Consider the following 15,158-nt stretch of genomic DNA (forward strand, 5'->3'; position numbering starts at 1 on the left):
TGCAGTACAGAGGTAGAACTGTTGGTGTTAAAGTGCCGTCCATTCTGTCTCCCTCGGGAATTTTCTGCCGTTTACATCTGCGCTGTTTACATTCCACCAGATGCTAATGCTAAGCTAGCGTTAGCACAATTGAGCAGCAGCATCAATAACAGCCTGGTAGCACACCCGGACAGTGTCTTTATTGCGGCTGGGGATTTTAACCACGCGGACCTGAAATCTGTACTTCACAATTTCCACCGTAATGTGAAGTGTGCTACCAGAGGAGATAGAACGTTGGACCAGGTGTACACCAACATGGCGAATGCGTACAGAGCCCAGGCTTATCCCCACCTGGGTCTGTCAGACCATCTCTCCCTTCTGCTACACCCAATATACACACAAAAGATCAAGAGCACTGGGATTACAACCAAAACCGTGAGAACATGGCCGCAGGATGCTATTCCGATGCTTCAGGACTGTTTCCACTGCACAGACTGGGATGTATTCAAGGTGCAGGACACTGACAATCGTGTCGCATTGGATAGTTACACCTCCACTGTCTTGGACTACATCTGTTTCTGTGTGGACAATGTAACAACTTGGAAACGATTCCGTGTGTTCCCTAATAATCCACCCTGGATGACACACGGAGTTCAACAACTTATTCGAACAAGGAACAACGCTTTCAAATCCGGGGACCAGGAGGCATACAGTGCTGCCAGGGCCAACCTGAGAAGAGGCATCAAGACTGCCAAGCAGCAGCACAGGAGGCGTATCGAGGCCAGGTTTGAGAACAACACAAACCCAAGGCAGGTCTGGGAGGGCATCAGGGCTATCACGGACTACAAAAGAAGAACACCATCACCCTCAGCCGACAGTTCTACTCTGGCTGAGGATCTAAATCTCTTTTATGCCCGTTTTGACAGGGAGAACACCGACCCTGTCCTGTCCCCTCTCCCCTCAACCGACCCTGCTCCGGTCCTGAGCACTCATGAGCTGAGGCGTGTGTTCCGGAGCATTAACACCAGGAAGGCGGCCGGGCCGGATGGAGTGCTGGGCCGGGTGCTAAAAGACTGTGCTGCGGACCTGGCGGACGTCTTCACCTCTCTATATAACACCTCGTTGTCCTGTTCACTGGTACCATCCTGTTTCAAAGCAGCAACCATCGTTCAACAGTCAAATGTCACATGTCTGAACGATTTCAGACCTGTGGCACTCACCCCCATTCCCGCCAAATGCCTGGAGAGACTGGTCATTAAACACATCAGAGCTGCTTTTCCACCATCCCTGGACTCGCACCAGTTTGCATACAGGGAGAACCGGTCAACCGAGGATGCGATCGCCACAGTGCTGCACACATTACTGAAGCACTTGGAACACAGGAACACCTATGCACGGCTCCTCTTTGTAGACTACAGCTCGGCTTTTAATACCATCCGGCCATACAAACTCCGTCCCAAACTCCACCAACTGGGACTTAACTCCTCTCTGTGCAACTGGATTGTGGACTTCCTCACTAACCGTAGACAGAGTGTCAGAGTGGGTAAGAACACCTCTTCCACCCTTGTGGTCAACACCGGTGCCCCTCAGGGGTGTGTTCTGAGCCCTCTGCTATACACTCTCTTCACCCATGACTGTATTTCCTCCTGCGCGTCCAATCTCATTGTTAAGTTTGCAGATGACACTACAGTGCTCGGACTTATATCCAACAATGATGAGACAAACTATAGGACAGAGGTGCAACAACTAGAGTCATGGTGCCACGACAATAACTTGGTCTTAAACACCAAAAAGACCAAAGAGATCATTGTAGATTTCCGGAAGAGGGGCCATAACAACCATCTGCCTCTCTTCATTGGCAGTGAGGCGGTGGAGAGGGTGAGCAGTTTTAAATTCTTGGGGGTAACTGTGACCGAGGACCTGTCCTGGGGCAACCATATCACCTCAGTTGTACGGAAGGCCCAACAGCGCCTCTACTACCTGAGGAGACTGCGGAGCGCACACATTCCCAGATCTCTGATGTTGAACTTCTACAACTGTGCCATCAGCAGCGTTCTGACGTATGGATTTCTAGTGTGGTTCCCCAGCTGCACCAAGGCCGATCAGCAAGCACTCCAGCGGGTGGTGAAAGAAGCTGGCAGAATTATTGGAACAAGTCTGCCAGAGATCAGTAATATCTTCCCCACTCGCTGTCTGAGGAGGGTGCACAGTATCCTGCGGGACCAACATCACCCTGCGCGCCACCTTTTCCATCTGCTGCCCTCAGGGAGAAGGTACAGGTCTATACAGGCCAGAACATCCAGACTGGCCAACAGCCTGTATCCACAGGCTGTGAGGCTCCTGAACTCTCTGCCCCCCTCTCACGGACAATAACCATATCCAACTTCTTAATAGCAATGAACTGGTCTGCATTGGTGCATCATATCTTTATTCTCTTCCCCCTCCTGCCCCCCCCCCCTCTTTCTTAAATAGATAACTATCATATCTGATATCATATCTCACAGTACAATAATATTGAATGGGTTGCATTGTTGTATTTTGTCATGTTTCTCAGGTCTTTGTCTGAATTTCTACGAACATTATTGCTAAGGATTGTCTTATTGCATTGGAGTCACACTGGGTTAAATATGTACACTTGGGTTTTAAGGGGTATTTATTATTTTCTTCTTTTTTTTGGGGTTGTATGGAAGCCCCAAACGCAATTTCATTGTTCTTGACAATGACAATAAATAAATAAATACTAAATGCATGATGTAGCTACATACCACATTCCTTTTCTCATGTTTCACCCTTCCCCACCTTGGAGTAGATGACTTTTGAAACGTCAGGCGTATGGGAATTTTTTAGAGTCAGAAAATATCTCAGTTGGATGATGAATCTCCCCCAATACGACTGCTACAGCAAGATGGATATTTCAGTTATTTCCTTCCAGGATAGACTCCAGCATCGGCTGTGCTCAGTGGTTTTCTAAAAGATTGCTTGCCGCAGCGTATAGACGTATAAAAATCCTGTCGCTTGATTATATTGCTCTTTTGCCTAAAATGACTGTTGTTTTTTTTCTCCTTTCTGCAGGGATGCTAAAAACATGGCTAAAGACGTGAATGAGACCTTGGTGGAAATAATTAAAACGGAGCTGCAGGTGGACCAACTGGACGCCATGAAAAGACTGGCAGGGCTTAGAGAAGAGAAGCGCTACTTACAGGACATCTGGGGCTGACAGTTGATGATTAGATAAGGGCACTTTGCAGGATTCACGGGGCTTTCTTAAACCTTCTTTAAAAAAAAAAAACCAGCATCTTCAGCTGTGACCCAGAGAACCATAAAATTGTCGTGCTGAAGCCTGGAGATAGTTTACACAACTCAGTGCTGCCAAGAAGGAATGCACCACACTGACCCGGGGATATCGGTTCACTACACCATCTTTGGCTTTGCTTTTTGAACAGAAATGACCTTGGTCAGGGCAGTGGTGCTGCAGATTAGTCCTGCAGTGTGGAAATGCTTTTAGTGTAGACAAGCCTCCTCCGTTTGTCCTTGCCTGGGAAAAAAAAAGAGGCATTTACTTCCGTTGGCTGTGATGGAGTGATTTCGATGGGGTCGAGAGCGGGATATCGCTCCTGCGTAGATGGAAACAACTCAGCAATCTGTAGCTGTTAAACAAAACACACACGGGAAATGGTTTATGATCATTCAGGTATAAAAGTTCGGCTGCTCTTTGCAAAACTACTACGCCTTCTTCATTTTACCTTAAGTCTCAAATTTCAAATGCAGGTTTTAATGTATGCGATCCTAAAAAAGGGCTGATTGACAGCTGTATAATTTAACTCCATGGAGATGAGGGAGGATTTTCAGTCATTTATCATTACCGCGTGTCAAGACTCAAGCACAGAGGGCGTGATTCTCAATGATAATGCAAAGGCCCGACTAGAGCAATTTATCTAACTGACTTTGTTTGTGCCTGTCTGCCCCCACACACCCAGCAGAGTGCCAGCTTTGGAGGCAGCGAACTGCAAACTTTTCTAAGTCCCGAAAAACCGACTAAAACCTCTCAAACTGTGGGTAAAACAAACACATCTGTGCTTTGTGTGATCGGGAAATAAAAGACATTTCACAGTAAACCTTTGTTGTCTCGCGTTTCTCTCTGCTGCGCACCCACAGGTGTGTTTGTAGATGACCTTACACGCGTACGTTTGAAGTGCATGAAAAGGAGGGGCGTTTGAGAGGCAATGGGAATTATATGGCGCTAATGAACTCCGATTGATTGGGAGCGATTGTTTTATTTAAATTTAAAGATAATTTGATTGTTCAAGGTGACTTTGGTCAGAAGATGAAGGCTTGCTCTGCTAATTGAAGACTTTTCACAATAGGCTTCTTAGTGCAGCGCAGAATCCCAGAGAGAGGCTTCTCAGAATTAAATCTTCTAACAGCGGTCTTCTTTATTTATCCTCTTGTAGGAGGGGGGGGGAAGAAAAACATGTTTACAATCTTCACCACTGCCTGAGCTTTAGATGACAACTCATTCGCTACTTTTTTTTTTTTTTAATTTTCTTTTTTTTTTTTTCCAACCACAAAACACAACATTTACTTTGGCAGGAAACAATCCCTGATAGTGAATAATTGGTTTAATACAGTGTCATCAAAGGTGGAGCTGTCCTTGTGTTTGTCCAGGCGCAGCTGGCTGCACCTCCTCACTCTCATCTCTCACCGTCCCGCTGCTTCACCAAGTCACCGAAGCAGAGGAGGACGAAATCAAAATAATGATCCTGTGTTAAATCTAACGGCGTCACCAATCTCATCTCGCACTCATATGCATACACACACACGCGCGTGGTGCGTGGCCTCTGTCGAGTTCAAAGCTGCAATCTGATGCTGCAGAGATTAAATGCCGGTACACAAATTGCAACAAGAAACAAAGTTTAATCAAAGTGACGTGACTGTAATCGCTCTGCCCTTATTTACCTGCTCTATTAACATGCCCTCGTCTCCATTTATAAAAAATGATCCCAGCGTAGAGCCTGACGGCTGCTTATGTCACCCTGTCCAGCGACCACCTACGACTGATGAAGTATTAAATTATGTGTTGATAATTAAAAAGGCTCACAGTGGCAGTTTTGTCCTGCAGCGCGAGTGAAAGACGGAGCCGAGGAGACGGTCAGGAATAAATCAGAGTGCTGGAGGTCAGCGCGACCGCAGAACAGTAGCACCTCCGTGATCGATGCTCCTTGTTAAGAATGGCTTAAATGAAGCAGAAAGATGTGTGCTGAAGATAATGACTCTTATTATGGAAGTGTTGAGTGAGCCAAGTGGGGAGATGCACTTTATGTCAATGAGCTCTGAGAATTTTTGAGAAGACCTGCTTAACATTCGACTCCTCGGTGCAGAAAGTACAAGTAGCGATGATGATGATGAGGGGGAGAGTCACTGGACCTCCCACACGCTCCCTCCCTGAGGTCTGCTAGGATGGCTCCTTAATTAGGCAAGTGACAGTATGTCCAATTCATTTGGCAAAGGTCCTCAGACAATATGACTAACGCTCAAACAACGGTGGGAGTTTTGAAAGTAAACCGCAAGTTTTGACCCTATGGAAGATTTCGTTTTCAGATGCAGTGTGTGTGTGTGTGTGCGTGTGCATGCAGGAAATGGGTAGTGTGTGTTTGCTTTAGCTAAAACTGATAGTTGCCCTGAATGGCTCAATTTTTTTAAAGTGCGTTTGGTCAATCCAAAATGTAAATTTAAGTCAAAGCTGACTATTTAATAACAGTAAAATTGAGGTTTAGGCTTTTGTAGGAGAACGTCTGTGTGTGCAAAATTAAGAGTGCAGAATTATGATGCGACTACATGACAAACAATTTCACTACCTGGATTATTTTCATTTGTTGAACTCTTTGCCCCATAAAGATGATCTCCTGCACCCGAAATGATGAGTTCTGATAACTCAGTAGGTATCAATAAAGACCTGGTTTTGCAACCTTTAGAATAGTTTTTGAGTTTTTCTGAGGGCAGGAATCTGTAAGCAGGCCTGAAATATGACACAAACTCAGTTCAGAAAAGAGCTTCAAGGGTTACTCCCAGTAGACTTTCAAGGGGTAAAAAATTAAGGTCTTTGCTGGCTAGTGGATGCGATGGAGCATTGTTATAACCTTCTTGCATCACTGCGTGAATAAAGTGTTTTCTAAAAGCAGGCGGTAGATTTCTGAGTTCATTTTGAGTTCATTTTCAACCTGAAAAGGTCCAACTAGCTCATCGTTAATAACACCAGGACCCCAACTCCACCTTGCTGGCATCATTAGAAGTGGAGCTCTATTTCCGTTACTGATCCAGATATTTCTTGGCGTAGTGTTGACATTTTGACTTATGTGTCTTGTTCAGTAGTGGTCATGTTCTTAAATATGACAGCATTGGAGCTGCAAGCTTTACACTTGATTCTTCTCAAACCTTCTGCAGTTAATTTGCATCCCCCCCCCCCCCTTTTTAGAGTTTTTTTGGTGGGTCTGTGATTACAGCCCAACATCTTAGCAATTTCAAGAATATTGCATTCCATTTTCACTTTTCCCCAGTCAGTTAAACATCTTTTTTGGCCCATTTTACCTGGACAACAACAGCAGCAATTGCCTAATAATTATGCACTTATTCTTAAATCCAATAAGCTTTCAACTTTATAGAGTGGAGTTGGAAAATGTGCATAAAAATGAAAATATGGTCAAAAACACTCATGTGCATAATACTTGTGCACATGGTGTATTTTCTGTGAAGGTTGAGGCCTTGATTTAGGCTGAAAGCTAGTGAGAATCCTTCCACTGACACAAGCAGAGAAAATATGTCTCCTTAAAGTTCCAATAACTTGTCCTTAATTGTGTTTAGCCATCAGCTCTGTCTGCCATCAGTGACTCAGGAATGTAAAGTCATTCCTGTCACGTGGCATCGATGGCAGCCCTGTGAACACACACGCATGTATGAGTCAGCCTGCGCTTCAGCATCCCAGCTGCATCCCAGCTTGCGCACACACACTTTAACGTCAGCATCTGTCATTGCTGGAGAAAAATCTATGTTTTCCTGAAGAGGCTGCAGCGCTTCTATTGAGTTTCCTGTTTTCACTGTGAGATACCAGTGTTGTTCTGGTCTCTGTTTATTGATGCACCGCGAGAGATACCCCTGCTTCTGATTTGGCAGAACAAACATTTGCTGTAATTGATACTGGCAGGAGGAGGAAGTGCTCAATAAGAAAGTATTGTTCTCCCACTGGAATGGATTCAAATAGCTACAGCGAGCGCTCTGTGAGAAGCGTCAGAATAAATTTAAAACATATACTCGCGGACATTTACATGTGACCTGTGTGGGAAGCATTTTTCCATACCACTCAGGTACTGTGTGTCCAAATGAATTAAGCAGAAAGTGCTTGGCTCATCAAATGTATTAATGATGTTTCAGCGATGGATGTGCTTTCTGTCTCCATTAGTCAAAGAAATGTAAAAATTGGTTGGGCATTTTTAAACTTACAACGACAGATGAACACTTAGCAGAATTTATGGTCTCCTCTGTCCTGACAGCCATAATGACTTATGCAAATTGGAGGTTAAGTGCTGAGATGAGGCAGTTCAGCAAAAACATGCACGTACCACCCAGGATGGATGGAAAGGTGGAGGAAAATGCAGATGGAAGGGTAAACTGTGACCGCATGACATTTGCCCAACAGACGTCTTTATCAAGCGGGATACGGCGAGCTTGTGTTGCTATGTAGCGCAATTAACGTCTGGAGATATCTAAAAATGCACTTGATTAAATGAATTGAAAAATCTAACAGATACCGTGGGTGAAAAGTGCCACCTCATGTTTAGCTTGATCTCACAGTGATATATTTGCTCTGTGACTAAAAGACGATAATAAAGTTTTAAGAGTTTAGACAGCCAGATGGTTGGGATCTGACCCCCACAACCCTGTCAGATAGACTCAAAACCCCTTCAGCAACACCGCCTCTTATTTAAACTCATTTCAAACTAGATATGGACCACTTTAGCAATTACATGGAGCCTGAAAGGAGTTGAGGTTCGATGTTCTGGGTATGTTATGCTGGGAGGAGGCCCCGGGCCAAACCCAGGAAAAGCTGGAGAGGTTACATCTTTTGACTGGCTTAGCCCAGAAGAGCTGAAGGGGGTGGCAGGGAGATGGAGGAGGTGAGGGACTGCTTAGACCTCTGCGACCCAGATGGATGAATGGCATTTTTCAGTTGTAGTGGAGACAGTTTAAAAGGGACTCACTGCACCCAAAAGAAGTCTGGTCATAAATCTATAGGAGAAATTCTGTCCCAAAGAGCCAATCAAAAGCTGAGCTGGGAATTACAGGAACCAGTTGTGCTGCTGTACACAGTAGAGCTTCACTACACTTTCAGCTGGAGCCTGGAGCCTATGTATTGTTAGCCTTGGCTTACTGTACCTGTAGCATAAATTTACATGACATTTTGTTCACTGCTCTTAGTTAATAAAGCTCAGTGTTAACTTTGCACACATCTAGCAGAAGGATAACTTTCTGTAAATGTAAATGTCCGAAGTGAAGGCAAACTTTTTAAGCACTTCTTCTGGGACCACTGACTAGCTCTCTCCCCATTAATTTAGGTAAGTGTTTTTTAAATATTACAACAGAAAGCATGATAGCTGGACATCCTGGTCTGTAAAGTAAAGCAGACAGGGAAGATTCTTAAACCTGCATGGCTTCAAAAAACCTGGAAATGTAGCTGAAGCCCTGAAGTCATGTCCCTGGTCAAAACTGATCATGGCACAACTGCAAAAAAAAAAAAAGAATCATAAGATGCTGTCAGTGTTTCCATGTAGAATACAATTCTAACAAAGTGAGAAGTAAAGATGAGATTATTGCAGTGAGGCAATTAGATTCACGTGTCTCACATGTCAGCAGCTAATCTGATTAGCATGTGGCTATTAACACATTTTTACATTTCTTTTCTATAAATTACATTTTGACTAATTGGTTGCATGGTAAACTGAACATGTCTGACTATAACAACCACCAGCTCTCTGTCCTTGAGATAAACTTTTTGTGTTGAAGTCAGTTAGCCCAGTAGGAACTAAAGAGACAGCTGTGGCTCTGTCTCTGTAAACGCTGATTAGTTTATAATCTCAGTCACTGATTTCGGGTCATTCAAAATAAAATAATAAGACAATTTTCTAAATTTGGGGGATTCTATGTGTCACAAAGAGAGAGGCTTATCTGGTGAATGCTCATTAGATATTGCTCAACGAGCAAGAGGGACTAGAGGGACTTCACAAAAGAAAAGATGATGTCAAGGTAGCTACATCCATCTTTTATTGAGATTTGCAGACTAACTAACTATGATCACGTTAACTTCCAGGCCATTTTGGACGCGTCATGATGGCGATGCCGGATCAAGTGAATACGGCCCCAGTTAGACATGGTTTAAGAGCAGCAGCCACTGGTCAGAAGGGGAAAATGATCTATTCCCTGACTGGGTGCAAGTGTTTGCTGGAGGTTGATTGCAGTCACTGGGTAAATGATTGCTGAAGTCCCAGTCACACACATACTACAGACCAGTCAGCGACCCCCATTTTTCTCTAGCAACCCACCTGTTTCTTGTATATTTCCCAGCTGGTTGACAAAACCTGGCAGATTGCTGTGGTTGTCATTTGAATAGAAGTGACAGAAGTGGCTATGAACATTATCTTGCTACTCTCAGAGTTTTAGGGAAACTGTCAAAAGTGCAACAGGTGTGAGTTTTACTTCAAAGTAAAAGTTACACCTGTTGAAACATGTTGGCTGCAGCACAGAGGCACAACTTTTACTTTGAAGGTGAACCTTCTGCACTTTTGCTGCTGCTCGGCTAGTAGTTAGCAAGTACTTGCAGATAAAAAGAACAGGTAACACTGGCAATCTGCTTGCAACCAAAGCAGTCACTAGGAGCTTTTTGGTGCAACATCTTTGTAGACAGTTTTCCCTGACGAAAGCCAACAACCTCCACTGCCAACTAATTGGAGAATATACATTTCCCCAAAGCAAGCAGTGATTGTATTACATCCAACATGGCAGGTAAATCTTGAACAACATGCATACCTATACTCTCTAAGTTGTGAGACTTGTATCTAGCTTCAGGGATAATTGTTAGCTTACTATTTGTACCAATCGATCGCTACTTTTGCCATTAAAACCTCTGATAGCTATCCACTGTTTAGTTAGCGCGCTCAGTAGTTTATCCATAACTGTTAATCCATACTGTTAGCTAATAATTTCAGCGGCTGCCCTAGTTTTAGCTAACAATAACTACTTACCGGTATTTGGAATTTTAGCTAGCTACATTAACTGTCTTATAGGATAAAAAGGTAAATAATTAATTTACTTATGCATACTTTTCACTTTTTTGGCTCTTGCATGTTTTGCTTTCACCATTTTTGTCATTATTTCCTATCCATTTTTATTCTTTAACCACTTTTGATGCTCTTCCCCCTCAAACCTGTTCATGTCCTCTCAGCTCTCAAACAGGAAATTGTAATGTACTGCTGTTTTCAGACTAGTTTAGCTAACGTGTCCACTCTGAATTCAAAACGCTGTCATATCAGTTTTTGTGTGCAGTTTTAAAAAGCTTCTCTGCTGTGACAATGTTTTTATCCAAAGCCTTCGCCTTGTACTTTTGCTATTCTACTGTGGCACTGGCAACTGTCCTAATATCACCCAACGCCTGATAAGCAGGCATGAGCTGTCTGGTGAGTGGGGCTCATCAGTGGCAGATTAATGCCCAGCTGTACTCCCCGCACCGTGCTGTGAAAGGGATGAACAAAGTGAGGCTGAAAGTAGAATGACACAGTTAAGAGGGAAAGACTAACCATAAAAGCCTGGAAATTGGGCTAAACTATAGAAAGAGAGCGGAGACCGAGAGAGGCATTCAAAATCAATTTTCCTCTGAGAGGATAAGGATGGGCAGATAAAGATGGTGAAGATAAAATGGACAACAGGTAGAAGTGCGACGGGAAAATGTTAGAGGTGCCTGATCCTGAATCTATTAGTGTGCTTTCTGTGCAGTGGGAGGGGAAGCAGGTTGAGTTACAACAACACCTGAACCTTTTTTTTGGGTTTGACTCCTGTAGAGATGGGCACAGAGTCATCCCACAGCACAAACACACACGCACACTTTAGCACATTAATAAATAATACACCACAAACTGGCTGTCCTCGTATCCAGGGTCCAAGAGCCACGTAAAAAGTTTATACCTTCATCAAAACTCATAACGTGGAAAAGAAGTGAAATATAGCCCCCGAGGCAAAAGAAAGCATTAAGGATGCATTTAAAAACGGGCAACTACTTGTGTGATTAATCATCGTCCCACAAAGTGACAGCCTGTGTGCATGTAATGGGACGTCTGGGATTTTGCTGCGTAATTACGGTTTTATTGAAAAATCTGTACATACGGAAGAGCAATTACGAAGGTTACAACATAAACTGTTTGTAGTGCAGTTTATCAGTGTTCAAGGCAAATCATGCATCAGTGCAGGAATTATGTTTTCTGCCCATTTGAGAGATTGGGCATTAAATGGATTTGATATGCGAAGATATGCACACGTATTAAGAATGGAGATTAAAAACAGGGTAAACAAACTACTGGAAGGAAAAAGTAATTTTCAAAAACAGACTTTAAGTGCATTTAAAGGATAAAAGTTTTTAACCATATGGCTAGTATGGGCAACTCCATTATTTTACCTTTCTTTTTTAATAAAACAGCATGTAGTATTTTAGCAAAGAAACTTCTGGTGATACAAGCTTTCATTCTTCCAGCTTTAGGCTAATATAGAGGTATAAAAGTATGTTTGTTTGTTTGTTTTTTAAATGGTTCTGCGGGAGGTTTCTTCCTATTAAAAGGGAGTTTTTTCTTCCCAAAGTCTCCAAATGCATTCTCGTAGGGCATTGTTTGATTGTTGAGATGACTGTTGTTGTGATTTGGCACTATGTAGATTAAATGGAATGGAAGTAAACACACTTGAATAACCACTTGTGGCCTTTGAACATAGTATTGGACACTTTTACCTCTGTTTGGGTCTCCACCAACCCTGGGGATAAATTACCAAATTCTTAGCTGCTAAATGTTCCACTGTGCTCAACACTAAGCTGCTGAATTTGTCTGATATTTGGAGCTTTTCACTGTGGGGAGAGCTTAACAGGGGCAGTGAGAGTAATTCAAAACAATAAATCCAGGGTTGTAAAACACAAGGATAGAATGAATATACTTAACATAAATGCACTGCTCTAAAAGAAGAAGGGAACACTTGACCATTATTGTATAACACAAAGTCAGTTAAACCTCAGGGATATCGGTCCAGCTAGGAAACAGAAACCTTTGTTTTTTTTTCACCTGCTTTGGTGCAAATGAAAGTATCAACAGGTGCACTGGAGAGGCAACAAGACAGCCCAGGAAAAGGAAATGGTTATGCAGGTGGTAACCACAGGCCATCGCTATTTCTCTTTATATCTCCCGGCTGATTTTTCTGCTACTTTTGTTCCCGTCACCGCTGATACCGTGAGACAGCACCTGCACATTCAGGTTGCACAGGTAGTCCAGCTCCTTCAGGATGGCACATCCATAGGTGCCGTCACGAGAAGGTTTGCTGTGTCTCCCGGCACAGTTTCAACAGTGAGGAGGAGATACCGGGAGACAGGCTGTTATGTGAGGAGAGCTGGACAGGGCCACGGGAGGGCATCAACCCAGCAGCAGGACCAGTATCTGCTCCTTTGTACGAGGAAGAACAGGATGAGCACTGCCAGACCACGACAGAGTGACCTCCAGCGAATGAAAGTGCATGTGTTTGCTGCAAATTAAAGTGACAACAGGTGCACCGGTGACAAGACAACCCAGAAAAATATGTGCATGTTTTTTTTACCAGACTGTCAGAAACAGACTACGTGAGGATGGCAACAAGGACGTTTAATGAGACTTCTTCTCACAGACCAGTGCTGTGCAGCTTGATTGGCTTTTTCCAGAGAACACCAGCACTGGCAGGTCCTCCGACAGGGCAACCTTTCACTGTGCTATACTGTGACAATCAGGTGATCCTCCACTGTGCTGCTCCTTTTCGTTGTGATAATAAAGGGCTGTTCTATTCTATTACACAAGACTGTTGTTAGTATGTGTTTTAAAGTGTGTGAGTTTTTACCCTGTGCTGACCTCAAGGTCAAAGTTAGAGTTCAAGTTTTCTGAAAATCTTGAGAATGTGATAACTTGCTTAATGTAATATCATAGGTGTGTCTACTTGGAGGCTCAGGGGGTAGCTGACAGTTGTTGTTAATATTTTATTCTTAAAATACAACAAGCTCTTGTGTTTCTATTGATTTCAATGCTTGTATTTGTAATTTCTCTACATGTTGGCAACTCTTTACTTCTCCTGTGTTGTTTGTGAGTCCATCTTTTTGCTTTCTTGTATGCATTACTAATGTTTTTCCCCATGTTCCTTGACTTTCTTCAGCTTTCTGATTAAGCACTACCTTTGCTGAAACTGCGTCCTTGGATTTTGTGTTTACTTAGACTCATGTAAGTTTTATTCAGCTTCTTGTTAAAGTGTATTTAATTTTTTTTCTTAACTGCCTCTGTCTTCTTTAGTTTGAAAGTTTCGAAATAACTCATTCCTTACTGAAATACTGATAAAAAACCATTATGTCAGTGCAGCTTTAATATAATCTTAACCCACCAAAATAGATAAGCTTCTTTAAACAATTAAGGCACAATGAAAGCTTCTTTGTTTGTTTTCTTTTGGGTTATTTTTTATTAACTTTTCCTTTCTCCGCCCTGTCTGTCGCCTCCCCATCTGCCTCCTTCATTGTGAATTTGTTATTTTAGTCATTTTTTAATGCAAGAAACTGTTTTTGGTGCAGTTTAAATGTAATCTTAATCCAATCTACTGGTTATCAGAAGGAGTTTAAGAACACAAAATATATAAAAGCGCACTAAATGTGCAGATGATGAAACTTAAACTGTTCATGCGAGCTTCTTATTGAAGCACTACTGGAGAAACTTTCATGCAGACATATTACAGAATGCATTATATCAAAGGGCTACAAACAATTGAGCTGAGACACACATTCAGCGAAGGGTCGAAGTTCTTCCAAAAACCATTAAACTGGAGTTTGATCCAGAACCAGTGATTAAAAACAGCTTAAACGCGACACTTTTCTTTGGGAGCTGTGATGGTACTACAATGCACTGCCGCGGCTGTTGCTAAGTAACTGCTACAGCAACTGATCTTTTCATTTTTGCACTAATAGAGAAGGCTTTATTTCTGGCAGTCAACACATCTTCCTTTTAAAGTAGTGGCAACGACACAACTCTCACGTTGTTTCGATGACAGTAACGATGAAGGAGGACAGGAAGGGCCTTCCCCGCAAGCACTCCACATTAAGTTACGCTTGTAGCTCCGGAGTAAAGTTTTCATTACAGCAGATAAATAAAACAGATGAACTACAGGACAATACAGAAGACACGCTCATCCGGTTGCGGTGATGATCTAACGATTTGATCGCGTCCTTTTGCCAGCTTGCGAAAAGCTTTGATTCCTTTTTATGTGATGCGGTGAAAAACATTTGAACATAATTCATTTTCACTACATATTCAGCAATGTTTAATTGTTAAAAACAGCTGCTCCAAAATGTAACAGTCTGAAGTATAGAAAACGCACCACAAAATCAGAGCTAATAAATCTATTAACACCGCTCTGTTCGTGCCATTCAAACACTGGTATTAATGATGAAGTTGTTGATCAGAAAAAAAGCAAACAAACTAGTACAAATGCAGTTTTAACCGATGTAGCTACAAACTTTAGACCAATCAGAGATAAAACATACCTCTTTGCCATCTTTGGCCATCATTTTTCTGGTACTTTATTGACCATGTTCTTCTTTTTAGCTCCCCCCCACACACACTTTCTTTTCTTGTTTTTGATGGTGCCCCAGTAAGCCGTGAGCTGCAATCCGCAATACCAGGAATCCAAAATAAAGGCAGCTAAAAGGAGTCCGAGCATAATTTGTATTTCTGTGAAATGGAAAACGTCTTCCAAAGCTCCCCCTCTAAAAAAGGGGGGAGAAATCTTTATAACTAGAAAAAGACTTCATATTTAGCTCCGTGGATTCTGTTTTTTATATTTCATTTGTGTCTTCTTCGGGGAAATGAGGTTATCAGTAA

At 42.7% G+C, this 15,158-nt stretch overlaps 1 protein-coding gene across 3 annotated transcripts in view; it reads left to right on the top strand.

The window, feature by feature from the left end:
- The window catches only part of mtrr (5-methyltetrahydrofolate-homocysteine methyltransferase reductase), a 30,444-nt gene extending 26,034 nt beyond the window's left edge, over window positions 1-4,410 (top strand). Inside the window, exon 15 of one of the 3 annotated variants that reach the window (XM_086306102.1) lies at window positions 3,052-4,408. In XM_086306102.1, the coding sequence (XP_086162228.1) occupies window positions 3,052-3,196 (145 nt within the window). In that variant the 3' untranslated portion in view covers window positions 3,197-4,408. Of the gene's footprint in view, window positions 1-3,051 lie in introns of all 3 variants that reach the window. The other 2 variants (XM_086306101.1, XM_086306100.1) reach the window with 2 other exon arrangements.
- Window positions 4,411-15,158: the final 10,748 nt, after the last annotated feature.

The sequence above is a fragment of the Aulonocara sp. 'chitande type north' Nkhata Bay genome, linkage group LG9 (genome assembly GCF_057382095.1).
Source record: "Aulonocara sp. 'chitande type north' Nkhata Bay isolate Kocher_YH1m ecotype deep benthic linkage group LG9, A_spYH_male_GT1.1, whole genome shotgun sequence".
Classification (NCBI taxonomy): Eukaryota; Metazoa; Chordata; class Actinopteri; order Cichliformes; family Cichlidae; genus Aulonocara; species Aulonocara sp. 'chitande type north' Nkhata Bay.